Source organism: Rhipicephalus sanguineus, unplaced genomic scaffold, assembly GCF_013339695.2.
Source record: "Rhipicephalus sanguineus isolate Rsan-2018 unplaced genomic scaffold, BIME_Rsan_1.4 Seq949, whole genome shotgun sequence".
NCBI lineage: Eukaryota > Metazoa > Arthropoda > Arachnida > Ixodida > Ixodidae > Rhipicephalus > Rhipicephalus sanguineus.
In genome coordinates, this window is record NW_023616355.1 from 45078 (window position 1) to 60001 (window position 14924).

General features: G+C 47.4%; 1 protein-coding gene across 1 annotated transcript in view; it reads right to left on the reverse strand.

The window, feature by feature from the left end:
- The window catches only part of LOC119378729 (uncharacterized), a 33291-nt gene extending 18741 nt beyond the window's left edge, over window positions 1-14550 (reverse strand). Inside the window, exon 1 of the mRNA XM_037647763.2 lies at window positions 14430-14550. Coding sequence (XP_037503691.1) covers window positions 14430-14550 — 121 coding nt within the window. The remainder of the gene's footprint in view (window positions 1-14429) is intronic.
- Window positions 14551-14924: the final 374 nt, after the last annotated feature.

The following is a 14924-nucleotide window of genomic DNA, read 5'->3' on the forward strand; positions in this document are numbered from 1 at the left end:
TCATTATCCCGTTCTGCCGTCTGCAGTTCTGATAGGAGTCGGGACAAACAGTATCGCTGGGACGAAAGTTTCAGAGAGAAAGGTGAATTTTCAACTAACGGGAAAGCACGTGCGGCGAGCCGCTGGCAAAGAAACGCTGCTGCAGCGATACAGTCACGCCAACTCACGGCAAGCCTTTTTGGATTGTTGCTCGGTGATACTAATGCTGACTTCGCTCTCTTGGATTACATCAGCCCCCAGTTGTTGAAAGGGTGCAAACCAGGGTCTTGCTGCCTCAATTGCGCGCCAGAGACGAAGCTTACTTGTAGTGAATCATTAATGAGATATGCACGCAAGTGTTCTAAAAACCTTTCCCAAGTTATTATACCTCTGTTCAAACACATGCCTGAAAGACAATGGCCAAAGCAAACGCGCCTCCCCATCAGTGCAAAATCAGTGTCCGGCTGGATTTCACCGCTGTACCGAGCATGTACGTCACTGAAGGGGCAAGGGAGCCGATCGGATCACAGGTCTCCTCAAAAAAGCGGCGCTGGGCGCGCCGCGAGAAATGGCGCACGGACCGATCCCTCTCGCGGCAACAAGAATGCTGCTGCGCGGCAGGTTTGGAGGCTTTGCCGGTGCACTGCACGCGTTTTTCCGCTAGCCCAAAATGACCGGGGTGCATTTCCTCTCAGCCGCGATCGTCGGCTGCCCCCACGCGCTTTCACTAGCACGAGAACATACGACGTTGGGGGCGGGGGTGTAGCCAGAAATTTTATTTGGGGGGGGGGGGGGGGGGGGGGGTTCAACCATACTTTATGTATGTTCATGCGTGCATTTGTATGTGTGTGTATATATACGCAAGCAAAATTGAAAATTTTCGGGAGGGGAATGAATCCCCCCCCCCTGGCTACGGCCTTGGTTGGGGGTGATGTTAACGCCCTTGAAGTTTTTACAGAATGTCACTGCAACGAAAAAAATGCACCTGGAGTGTCCATATAATACTTTTGAGGAGTCCATAGCTTTGCATCGTCTTTCAGAAACTGATTTGATTCTAGTATGCCAGATGCATGAATGTCCCGAGATACTAAACTCGAGTATTTTTTGTTCCTCAGGTCGTTCCACCAAGTTCAATGGCGACATCCTCAACAAGATGGACGATAATGGTAACACGATATCATCTTGGTGTCGCCAAGGCAGCAATGACAGTGGATTTTGCATTGGCTGCAGTCGGACCATTAATTTCAAACAGCATGGTGTTGCAGCGATAAAGCGACATGCTACAAGCAAGCAGCACACTGAGGCCTGAAGCAGCACCGGGATTCAGCAGGTGTACTGAAAACTCCAAAGACCTGTCAGACGTATTTGGACTTCTCGCAGTGTTCAGCTACGCTCTCAGGCGAACGCGTGGTTCATGCAGAGACTCTCTTCGTTCTGGGAATTACTCTCAAAGAAATTCCTTTCTCTTGGGCAGATACGGCCACATCTCTATTTCCGAGGGTGCGCACAGACTCCGAAAATCGCTAAACAGCTTTCCTGCAAACGATCGAAAGCCTCCTACATAGTGTCCGATGGCCTCAGGCCCTACTTTAGGCAACTTGTAATTGATGAACTGAACAAACCAAATGTTTTCTACTCAATTGCGATTGATGAAACACCATTGCCGGAGCAACGTTGCCAGCAACTAGATGTGATGGTGAGGTACTTTTTATGCACTACCAAACAAGTGGTAGTGGAACGTCTTCAGTTGGTCAGGTTAGGCTCAGCTACGGCTGATATTCGCCTCAGGGAAACAAGAAAGGCCAATCCAGGATCTTCCGCAGAGCAACTTCATTTGTTTCTTTAATGACGGCCCTAACTTAATGAAAGCTGTTAAAAAGAAACTGAAGGAACTGCATTCAAACCTTGTGGATGTAGGTGAATGTTGCCTCCACAAAGTTCACAACGCATTCAGTCATGGCATAGATGCTTTTGGTTCAGATGTGGAGGCAGCAGCTGTGGATGTAGTATATTATTTTTTCAAAAGTGCTGTACAAAGTGCTCTGATGAAATCTCAGCAAGAGTTACTTCAACTGCCAGGCAATGTTTTCTTGCGTCATTTAAGCTTCAGATGGTTTACATTGAGGCCTGCTGTAGATTGCCTCATTGAGCAGTTTGTAGCAGTCAAGTAAAGTTTTCGATGGTTCTTCGTCGTTGATCACGGAGATCTTGGACGGTGATCGGCAGCGATGATAAACTCACACGCAGGCAGCAACGTAAGTCAGATAGATAAAGTCGTTTATGATAACGTGAAATGATATATACAACTGAGATTAGAAAGATACAATAAAGTTTTAAAAAAACAATAAGGTTTCACCACCATTAGAAAGATGAAAATTACAACAGGACAAATAATACAGTCTCACTCTTCTACTTGTTAAAGGGCCCGTAAACAGGCTGCGACTTTTTTTTTACACCCGCCAAACAAGCTCGCTAATCCGTACAGTAGACCGCGGCGATCACGTTGTCCGAATATTACAGCGCTGCGCGCCGCGCAGACCCTTCATTTCGAAAAACAATTCCCGCGCTTCTTTCCTACGCCTGACCAATCCTCCTCGTACGCGCAGTGACGTCAACTCGGCGATCGCCGAGTTGACGTAGCACTGAGCTCGTCGATTGGTCTAAACCAGGTCTCAACAAACAATTGTCAAGTTAACATCAGTTCCTGTTCCCACCCACCGCTACGAAACTGTGACTTGTTTTTTGGCCCTGCGGTGATGCGGTTTCGGCCACGCAGTTGTCGCACGTATATTCCTCGCACTACTCGCACTGCACAGCATCTGCACGCACTTCGGCTAGCCACCCTACTTCGGCGAAGCGTTGTTCATACAGTGTAGTTGTTCAGTTGCCGGCTGCAAATCGAGCGGGGAGAGGGGAATCTCCGGTAGCTCGGATGGGTCGCGCTTGCTCGCGCGGCAAGCGGGGTTCTCCAGGCTTTTCTCTCGCGCCCCTTCGACGTCTCGGAAAGCAAGCACGCATTCCTGCTGCATTGTGAACGGTCACAAAGGTTTAAAAATAGTGAAGAGCCGAAAACTGCCCGTCAAGTTACGGAGCACGTGCGACAATATAAACAATAAACAACCAGGAGCCGCAGCAAGCGGAAGTGCATTGCGACTGATCGAGCTCACCCATGACGTCAATTGTTGACGTCGTGTCACGTTGCCGAAGTGGGCGGGGTCACGACGACGGGCTACACCTTTTCCTCCATGTGGCGGAGAAGGGTGGTGAGGCCGCGCGAAAATTTGAAACCAGCTGAAACGGATGTTCTAACCCCTGTAACTTCCTTATTATAGCACGTACTCGCAAAATTCTTGCGGCAGCATGTTCACATAGCAAAAGTGCGCATATTTCTTTTCATTACAATTTTTGAACATCGGGGTTGTTTACTGGCCCTTTAACAAAGTTAGAGCCCAGACTGTCCTAACTTGCGATGATTGCCACTAGCCTCACTGATCTATCAGAGCTCTGATTACAGCCGAGGCTAGCTCTACGTACATTGTACGGAGCATCACCGATCTATCAGCAACGCTGATTACTGGCGTGCCACTCACATGCAGGTCATTATCTATTGCAACAAACAAAGAAAAAGGGCGGTGGCATCCCTTCATCCCTCCCTTGACTACGGCGGCCAACCAGAGCGTAACTACTCGTAGGCCACAGCCCACCGAGCAGGGCCTAAACGGAAAACCAAGATGTTACGAAAAACAATGGCTTTGCTTCTTTCTCATCGACATGTGGTCACGCACATTGTCAGGAGCCGACGCCACGTGCGGAATTTATTGCTCACACATTCCGCGCTTCAGCGGCACCGTCGGCCAGCAAAAGCGCCGTCGCTTCCAACTTGGCGCAAACCAGGCTACTGGGGTTTCGCCTCTGCAGCGTGTTCCCGTCGCTGGCCGGCATCATCAAACAGCGCCGCCTGCGCTTCAGACCCCAGTGTGGTCTGTTTCCTGGCTGGAAGCGGTGCCTTCCCGGAGTTCAAAAACAAGACCGCGGCGGCCGTGGCCCAAATCTCACACCAGAGGGGAGGCGGTGCGCAACTGCCCGCGTGGTGCCATCGCAGCCGACACAACTGCCCGCAATGCATTCCAAACACAGCGGGAGGTGTCCGGCACCGGTCCCCGCTCCGAAATACGACCCCTCTCGGCATTCTGCGACCTCGCGGTTCGCCCCTTGGTGCAAAACCGCTCTCGCCCTGAGCACTCAACACAAAAAGAAAAGCTGAGCGGCCACCGTCAGTGAGTGAAAGAGACACGGCCTTCTCCCCTGAAAACGTAAACACGTCGGCATCCTTAGCGCGCACCACCATATGCGGCCTTACAAGTCAGAAATGTTGTCATGTCCGATTCAGCTTGTCGTGTGGGAGGACAACTGCGTCAGCGTCTGAGGAAGGCGTTTTCAGCCAGAGCACTTTATGCAAAGCTACATTTCATCAAGAATGCTGCAGATATTTTTACAGAATTTTGGTGTCTGTTTCAAAGGAGCGAACCCTTGGTTCATGAGCTTTATAGTGAAATGATAGCTTTAGTTTTTAAGCAGTGTGGACGTTTCATGACTAAGCAGTCCTACTGCACTAAGGGCACAGAGCTGCCACTATTGCAGGTCGACTCTCCTACAAACTGGAAGGCTAAAGTGGAGATAAGAGAGGACACTGAGCGGGAAATGTTTTCTTGGGAAGCGGGAGACAAGAGGGTATTCAGGCTGCGTGCCCAAAAATTTTGTATCAAGTGCACAGAATACATCTTGTCACGACTGCCATTTGATCATGTGTTTCTTAAAAGCTTGCACTTCCTGAAGCCTGAGTTGAGGGAAACTGAATCCTCGTGCAGTGATTTGAGGCCACTAGCTTCAAGACTTCCCCAAGTTATTCAGTCGCGCAACATTTCAGCATTGATAGATGAATATATAATCACCTACGGCTACAACACATTGAAATGGATGCGTCCGCTTCTGTTGAAGACCATTGGAAGACCATTTTTGATGACAGAAAGCCTGACAGTGGGGCCAAATACCCCCTGTTAAGCAAGATAGTCTAAGCTTTGCTTTGCATTGCTCATGGTAATGCCGACGTTGAAAGAGGGTTCAGTGTGAACCGTCAACAGCTAAACGAAAGGTCTCGACTAACTATTCAGTCCGTGAACGGCATGAGAAACATTGTTTCCTATGCTAAACGTTTTGGAAGTGACCCCTGCAACTTCGATGTGACACCTGATGTTGTCAGAGCTGTGCGAGGAGCAAGCAAACGTTACCGAGACCGTTTGGCTGCGGAAGAAGAGCAAGCTGCCAAACGGCAGCGTATTGATGGCCCCAAGACGACGCCAAGTGAGGCAGAAAAAAGCCTACAGCTGGAGGTGGAAACTGCAAAAAAAAATGCTGGTGAACACTGAGCTCTTGATCAGCAATGGCACAAAAACCAAGAATTTCACTGATGTTGAAAGTGGGCAGGCCTTGCTCGTTGAAGGAAAAACAAGGCTCTCTGCGGCCCTTGACAAGATGTCACGCAAGAAGACAACCAACTAGGCAGTATTTTGCAATTAAAACGTGAACAGTGTTGCTAGTCGTCTTGGAATAAAACTTCCAGAGTGATTTGTTTGTTTTGACTCCTACACTGTTCTACAATGTTTCCTACATTATTTCAGCGGTCAGAATGCCGTGCTGATGTGTATTCGGCTGCATACCATATTAAATAATGTGGAAGTATTAAAATTAGTTATTTGGGTTAATATCCATTGGTGTGACGCAAACAACCATTATTGGACAGAGCTTTTTATTTCAAGAGTTCCTTCTTATTTGCCTGTTTTGTTTCAGACGGTCGATTTTTCCACTTGACATTGAGCCTTTAGCTGCTCCAAAAGCCCTTTTTCCTGCTCCAAAAACCTGCTCCAAAACAGCTTCGGTCAATCACATCACTGACCATACTGTCGTACTGTCGTGTGACAGTTCGCAGGAGCCATCGATTTCCTCGTGCTCTTCTTGATCGCAGAAATAACCACCGAGATATGCAACACAACTATGAAGTATTTAAAAGTAAACATATTCGACAGCAATCTGTCTTCTGACCGGCAGCGAAAAGAAAGGTCCCCTAAGCTCATCTACGAAGTCCCCTGCACTGATTTCCGCCTCACTTACATCAGTGAGACAAAAAATCTTTCCGGAAAGGATACGGCAACACCGAAACAATGTACGTAGCTTCAATGCAGCACGAAACACTCTCGCAGAACACAGCAAGAAGCTGGACCATAGCATCAACTTCGATGCTGGCCGGTTCATCGAAACGGAGGGTAGCCGCACCAAAATACAATTCCTGGAATCTTGGCACATTCAAACGACACCTAGAAACATCAACCGGTCAACAGGGACACTGCCGAGCGTGTATGTACATGGTCTCCGAAACCAACGGAAAAGACAACCCACTAACAAGAGAGGCGGGGAGAACAACGGTGGAGAGGGAGACACTAAAAAGCGCTAGCTTCGGAGCCGGCCCGGCTGGGCAGTCACCTCCTGAAGAAGAGACCGAACGGGTCTCGAAACGTAGGGTCATAGTTTTTTAAAATTAAGGAACTGAAGACAAAACATGGCTGGAGAGTCCTTTTATTCTTATAACTATAAAGTATGCATGGATGCCTATTCTTGACAATCATACAGCGAAAGAGATGGGTTACGAAAAGTGACTTCTTATTAGCCCAAGAAGTTCATCGGACTTCGGATATACATGGGTGTCGTGCAATTGCCGTGCTTGCATTCATACTGGAGTACGCGAAAATGTGTTTTCCGGGCTTCTTCCACCCATTGTAAAGGCAAGACATTGATTCAAAGTGTTGCTTGCATTCCCCAGTGTGCCTGACACTGAGAAGACATCTGCTGCATCTCATGGGAAGCTGCATCGGGTAGCTTCTCTGAGCTCGAGCACCTCGATACGTTATCCGGTAAATTTTTCCAATCTCGTCAGGGACCTTCAGGGACAAAAAGATGGTGAAGTCCAAAGGCAGATCTGGATTTGGCAGTATATGTGGGACAAGGTCTATAAATTGTGGGTTTTGGCTGGTTCCATATATGGTTTCATTGCGATTCAATTCAGTGTATCCATGGGAAAGCGTGAAGCACCAAGCCCACGTGCACTAGCGTTCGACATTGTGACGTGGCTGACAGAAAACTACCTGAACCAGGGCTATATCATTTATTTGGATAAGCTTTACACTGCCAAATCCCTGTTCGTACAACTGTTGGAGCACAAGACACCTGCTCCCGTACAACGCGTAAGGATCGCCGGTGCTTTTGAAGTGAGCTAAAGGACATGCAATGCGAAAGGAAAGCAAGGAGAGGAAATGTTGGCTGACTGCATGATCAGGACGCCCTTTACTTGCAGTGGGAAGACAAGCATGTGGTCCATATGATGTTGACAGCGCAATACAGCAAACAAATCTGTACAGTGGTCAACTCTCATGTCTATAACGCCGGAGCGTCGTGCTCGAAACTGCATGAGCGACGTCTACAGCTTGAAACGGGCCACATCAGAGCATGCGCAGTGTCACTGATGTGCTCGCCATGTAATTTCTGTCCTTGTTATTGCCGCGGCCGCGACAACTGATTTCGCCGTCAGAAGCACTGTCAACCGTATAGCGCCTAAAAAAAAAGAGATAGTGCAATCACCAGATCGGCGTATTTTATACTGCACACTTATTCTCGGTTCGCAGTATCACATCATACCAACAATGCGCCAGACAATGGATATTGCGTATCGCTCTGTGAATTTTTCATAGCTCAATGCATTTATTGCCGTGTCCTATGATTGAATTTCATCAACCTGTTATTAACCATCACTAACCAACAATCCGTTGATTGCGACTAAATGTAGGTTTGGATTGCGCATACAGAAAAACGCTGTGTGGATATCCTTGACTTTGGATGTTTATTAAAATTAACTCATGTATGCATATCAATAAAGGTGTCATATGTAATATGAAGCCATGCATGCGGTACTATTTCTTTGTGCGTTTCGTGAGTGAACATTCATTGCTGACAGTTTAAGTTTGAGTAAGCGGCAACTTAGCCGCTGCAGAAACCTTGTCGTAGTTTATTAGCTGGGACTACAAGTGGTTGCACATACACCAACTAATAGCGCGTTGCAGCTCCACCAGACAGCTGTAAGCTCTGAATTCTCTGAGGGAGGGATTCGTAGAGATGGTCCACAAGAGTGGAGTCATTTCTCAGTCAGACCCACTCCCTTTCAATGACGCACCACAGGTCGTCCGCGTTGCATGTCACAAGCCCAGGCTGTTTGGCGAGGTTTCTTTTCGTCAGACCCCACACATTTTCGATTACAGTAAAAGCTTGTTAATTCGACTCTCGTTAATTCGGAAAATCGGTTAATTCGGACACGTCATCTGGTCCCTGTAAATATACGCATCACTCTATGAGACTGGGCGCTCGTTATTTCGGACAGATTTTACCGCAAATCGGATAATTCGGCGACTTTCGGCCCGCTGGCGAGGCTCGAAAACGAAAAAAGAACAATTCGGAACAAAAGTGAAGCTCAAGCGCAGCATCGCCATGGACATCAATTATCGACTTGGCTTGGATTGAGACTGGTTGAACGCCTTTTTTCGCGTGTGGGTTTTGTTGCTTTGTTCCCGTTGGTGTGCTGCATCGTTGATCGCTGATTTATCGAGGAACGTTTCAGTACGGCTCCTTTAGCTTGATCGTTGCTGGTGCTTTTGTGCTGGCTTCTCGTGCGACCGCACTCTCCGCCGATGGCAACGCCGGCGAAGCGGCCCAAGTACGAGGCCAAGGACTTCACCACCAAAGTAGAAATTTTGCGTGCTCTGAATAACGGGCTCTCCCGACAAGAAGTGATGAAGAGTGATGAAAGGGGATCCTTCAATCGGCGGCAAGAAGCAAAGAACGAGTAACCGTACTTTTATCCCCCAACGTGACGGGAACAGAGCGCTTGCCGCTTCTCGTTATCGGAAAGGTTCAAAAGCCACGCTGCTTTAAGAACGTCAACAATCTTCCCGTGGATTACCGTGCCAACCGGAAAGCGTGGATGACGGGTGAAACTTTTGCGGTACTGCAGACATCATGCGAGCTGCTGAGCACCTTGAAGGGCTCAGAAAAATTGTGTCCGCGCGAATTTCTGCTCGAAAACAGACAAGCATCCGCGATTACTTTGTTAAGTAAAGGTATGTTGAAAAAACTCGTGCATTTATTGTGTTTATTTCGACCATTCGATAATTCGGACATTCGGTTAATTCGGACATTTTTTCCGGTCCCTAGAAATCCGAATTAACGAGCTTTTACTGTATATTGAGGTCCGGGCTTCTAGCAGGCCAGTCCAAGGTCATTATTCCGAGGCTGTCAAGAAGCTCTCGAACTTTTTTCGCCGTGTGAATAGGCGCCCCATCCTGTTGCAAGTGATATAATCCGTCTGGAAAGGGGCCGTCCAGGACGTAGGGCAAAAGGACTCTTTCTATTACGTCCATGTAGTCGGCCGCCGTCATCCGCCCTATAACCCTGTGGAGCGGTCCTAGCCCTTGGTAACTGACGGCGCCCCACACGGTCACTGATGCGCGCCCGCTGGAGCGAACATTCCAGGTATATTTTTGGTCATACCTGCATGATAAACCGCAGTTGCTTTTAAAAAAACCTGTCTTTAGCACTGATAAACTGTGGCATTGTAACAAGCTCGCATGCCAAGTAGAAAATCAATGTTGCGACAATACTCTTGCTTAGAGGCGCACATACCAGACTCCGCATGCCTATACTCAAATACAAAAGAAATGTATATTTTGTCATTATACTCACGTTGTCTGCCATAAGCTAGGCTTTCAGTTGCCCGGGAACCTTCTTATGTGCTTCTGCAGTGTAATTCCTGCAATTTTAAACTTGGGTTTTTCGTAGTACCCATCAATTCGTACTCTCACTTATTCCATAAGCAGCAGTTACCTTAATTAGCACTAAGGCTCTACGTATGGCCTTTATCATGCACTTTCGTAGAAAAGCATACTCATTCTTCCTCTCTTTCTCTGTCTCTCTCTCTCTCTCTGCCTAGAATCTTAAGCGGATAGGTTTTGTGTGCTAGTGGAATATCTGCAGCATAACACATTTTAGAAAACCAATACTACCTGGTTCTCTCTGGACGCCACACACGTTGCCTCTGGTCCCAATGCACACAGAACGTGGCCTCGTCACTGAAAACAATGGCACGCCAGTTGTCTGGCGTCCAGTTTTCGACAACGGAAGCGAAGTCCATGCGCTGTTGTTTGTGAGTTTGTTCGAGCTGGGTCCTTTGAGCAGCAATTCTGCTTTTTATCGCTGCTGAATGCAGCTTCCGCCGTATGGTTTGCGTGGACACGTCCAATCCCAGAATATCCCGAATTTCTCGGGTGGTGAGAAAGGGGGTTTTCAACCAATGCAGCTACAATCAGTCGATGCTCCTCGTCGGTTGTAGCCCTTTCTGGCCTACGACGGACAGCATCAGCAAGACGACCTTCCTCGTAAAATGCTCGGAGCACTCGGTTCACAGTCAGCAATGAACGTCCCGTAGCCGCCAATATGACTCTTTGGCTCACTGTGCGTCCCATTACCGTGATGGCTCTTCTTTCATCTAGTGTCAAGCGCGGGGCCATGGTGAAGTTCTACGAAGCTTTCAAGCGTCAGCTTACGAGCAAGCAGCCCGATGCGAAAAACCGCAGAAAACTTATAAGTGGACGCAAATCTACTGCTAGGACAATGTGACCGCGAACGGCAAGTCAACACACAGCATAGTTTTCATCGCGCGCTGACAACGGTTCGCTTCGTTTCCTTTTTTTTCTTTTATGTTTTTGTGATAAACTGTTGACAGCGCTTCCAACGGCCAAAGCAGTTGTTGCATTCGCGGCGATAACCAACGATCGAAAATGCAAGGTAGGTGCATCAGTGGGGCTGTGCATGCTCAGAGGTGCCCCGTTTTCAACTGTAGATGTCGCTCGTGCAGTTCGGAGCACGACGCTCCGTCGTTATAGATATGAGAGTTGACCACTGTACATGCGAAACGGAGAAGAAAATTGAAAATAATTAAAGGGCAGAAGTCTCCGTAAAAAAGCCATTTCTAATTGCCATGTACAATAAGGGCATGGTCGGCGTCTAGGGTTGCCACCTGCCTGGTTTTGGACCGGCCGGGCCGGATTTTTAGACAAGGGGCCGGTCGCCGGTCCGCACCTAAGACCGGCTGTCATTGGCCGGTTTTTTGCTCATCGTATCCCGAGTATTCTTTTTTTTTTACTCTTCTCCGTGTTGACCGCACTTGTTGACTGACGAATTCCACCTGCACGGTCGGGGACTGACCGCGCAGGTCAGGGGAGGAGAAAAGACGGGGGAAACGAAAGTCAGGGGAAGAGAAAAGACGGGGGAAACGTGACACCTGCGTCGCCGCAACGACACCGCGTGTCGATCCCCTACATCGCCGGTGCCATAGAAGCAATAGCCCGTATACTGAGAGAGGCAGGGCCGACGTCGCCCACAAGCCATCTACCACCATCGGCCCAAAGATCGCGCACCTGCGGAAAAAGCTCAGGGCGTCGTGTACAGGATCGCGTGAGCCGACTGCCTCGCTTCCACATTGGGGAAACCAAAAACTTCCACGAAAGAATGTGGCAGCACAAGAATAACCTCCGTCAATTGAACCGAGAACAGAGCGCAGTAGCAGAACACTGCGAGCGGTTTGACCAATATCCGTACCGACGACGTGGTGATTCTGGCAAAAGAAAGGAACCCTCGCCGGCGGCTCTTCCTCGAATCCTGGTACATTCAGCAGACAACAGGAAACACCAACCGCTCTACGGGGACATTGCCCTCCTCCTCCTGCCCCCGATCGTTGGAACATGGCGAAAATCAGTCTCAGTAGTTAGTTACGTGCTTCCTTTGCTTGCATCATGAGCACAGATTCTCCGCCTTTGAAAAAGCGAAAAGTACGTCAATGCACGTTCCGGAAAGAGTGGAGATCTCACCCCGAGTACGAGAGCTGGCTCCTGCCCACTGTGTGCTGCTTTTGTTTGTGCATTGGGTTTATTTGGCTCAATGAAAGCAATGTTACAATAAATGTCACTGCATGCCAAAGAATTGACATAGCGTCTATTGTTCAACATTATTTTAATCTTCTGTTACCCCCCCCCCCCCCCGTCGAAGGGCCGGTTTTTTTTTCGGTAAAAGGTGGCAACCCTATCGGCGTCGACAAATCAGACCAGTTGATTGGATCGCACATTATGCTTTTGACACTAGTGGAAGACACCTTTTTTCATTACATCGACATCACAGTCGTGAACAGTCTCATTCGTTTTGACGAACACCAGTGGCAGCATCCAGAAGTGGCCGAGTTGACAAGAGGCTCACGGTCCGATCAATTTGCCTTCCGACTGGAACTCGTGGAACAACTATGGGATTTGATCGGCAAAATTACCACGACCCAAATGTTCCTCCTGTTGCTGCCGCTGAAAGTGCCCCTAAGGACCAACAGCCCAAGCCGTAGAAAATGGAACAATACAGAAACCATAAATCGTGTCATGAAGAGTGAAAAGTAGAACAGAAAATGAATGTTTTTTGCGAGTCAGGCTCTGCAAGCCTGTGCTTTACCACAGCATGCAAGTGCTTTGCACGGTGGCACAATAGCCACCAGGGTTAACATTTTTTTTTTTTATCTAAGTAATGTATACATATAGAAAGCTTATATTTGCAGGGATCTTGTATATGGCATTTCCAGTCAAAATGTATGTTTCAAATATTCTTTTTTGTTGTTGTTGTCTTGGTGCAAAGCACCATTGATTCTTTTACTAACTTTTGTTGTTTTCATTTTTTTTGTAAAACTGCTTACAGATGTTTGCTTGAGTTAGAAAGGCATTCCTTCTACAAATTCGTGCTATACATTTCAATATTAAGCATTTCTTGTTTCAGTAAAAAAAGTTCACTAAAGTGCCCAAAAATGGCCGATATTCCCACGAACAGGAAAGTGTTATGCAAGATTAGCCTTTCTTCCTGTTGCTTGTCATAAAAGCATAATGCCAGAACACAAACTGAAATTCTGGAGTGCAATCCTAAACTGTCTGCAAAACAAACATCCAGGTTGTCTCACATAATTTGTCAAAACCACACTTGAATTGATAAATGCCCGATTTAGATGAATCGCGAGAGGGCAACCTAACAGGTCACTTTCCTAACTGCTCAAATATTCCCTCTGTATACGTTATGGCATGCAAAGTGGTGCTTGTTTGTTGTTCCCTGCACACGTTTCCTCTCTCTGGCAAGAAAAAAAAACTTGCGTGCTTCTCGTGAAAAAGCACCCCCCCTCCGTGCCGACATAGTTGTGTACAAGAATTACTGCCCTTTCTTGGAATGGTTGTCTCCGAGAAACATGCATCACAGCCATATGCGGTAATAGGAGCCATTATACGTACAGTACGGTCCACAGTTAAAGGGAGCACTCCAATGAGCACCTTTCATTTTGCTGGCCCTCTAACAGCAAGTGGACAGGGAAACATTGTTCATGCACTCCACGAGTCTGTCAAAAAGAGGTAGAACTGTCAACCATCAGTAGCTTTATGCAAATCTAAGCCACTATCTTTTTGCAAGCGAGTGAAATCCAAGCATGCCCTGCATGCAAGTGTTCCCTTTAACAGTGGACCCATCTGTACATCCTTTAGAAAAACCAAGAGCTTACCCTGAGGAGTTGAGTGCAAAAGATATACATTGACAGAGTAACCACAGGTAATGACACGCCACAAGGTAGCAAAGCTGCAAAACGTGAGAGGCCCTTTCTTAGGTGCTGCGGGGGGGGGGGGGGGAGGTATCTGCCCCCCTGGAGCACCTCTGTACACTTTTGTACATCTTCTACCACAAATAAGATGCTGCGAGATACTGAAGACTATCTGATAGTGCCCATCGACAGCTCGACTTACTGACCAGCTTGAGAATACATAGCAGATTGGCACCCCCATTCATTGTTGCTTATTACTCTCTACTTTATTGACAAAGTACGCCCAAGTTATCGTTGCTTATATGAACTGCCAACAATAAGTTAAAAAAAGCGTATGGCATCTTTGCCCAGGGATAAAGAAAAACAAAGCTGTTTTCCTACTTTCACCTGCTATTCCAAATGTGAATTTTTTCTCTTGGGCATAATCTTTTCTTTTACATTCAGCTATGCACCAGAATCAATTTTGTTCAGTACACAGGCTTAAGACCAGCTAACACGTGACTTCAAACATTTCTATTCGTACTAGACATGAGGTCCTTCCAGGTCCTTAAAGGTGCAGGGTATACGAAGAGATCAGTCTGCACACTATAAATGGCTAATTATAGGCAATCAGTCTCACAGTCCACTTATGCAACTGACAGATGGCATGATGATATTTAGTAATCAAAAGGTCCCACATAAAACTTACCTGTCCTCAAAGCAATTGCTTTGCCCACTGCTGAAGCATTCACGCCTGCCACAGTTGCCAAGACTGTCAGCTTTGCTTCAGTCTTCTCCGGGGAGCTGCTGCTTTCCAGGCAAAACTGCATCATTTATTTTTGTCATGAATGGGGCCCAAGAAATCTTGTCTTTCAAGTAGGGGTGTGTGAATATTCGAAAGTTTCGAATATTCGTCGAATATTACCTTCGAAATATTCGTGTTCGATTCGAAAATCGTGTATTCAAAAAGTTTCGAATATTCGTAAACTTCGATTATTCGAAAAATTCGAATATGCAATTCGATTATCATGCATAAAATAACTCGTCTTCCACATTTCTGCTGCGTTTGTATTGCTAAAAACGTTGCCGAGAGGAGCGATAAACATCGTAAGTATACGGAGGCACGATATCTGCCTGCGACGAGCGCCCCAATACGTATGATTTATTGCTGGTGCATCTCCAACGTGCAGCGCTATGGCGATCA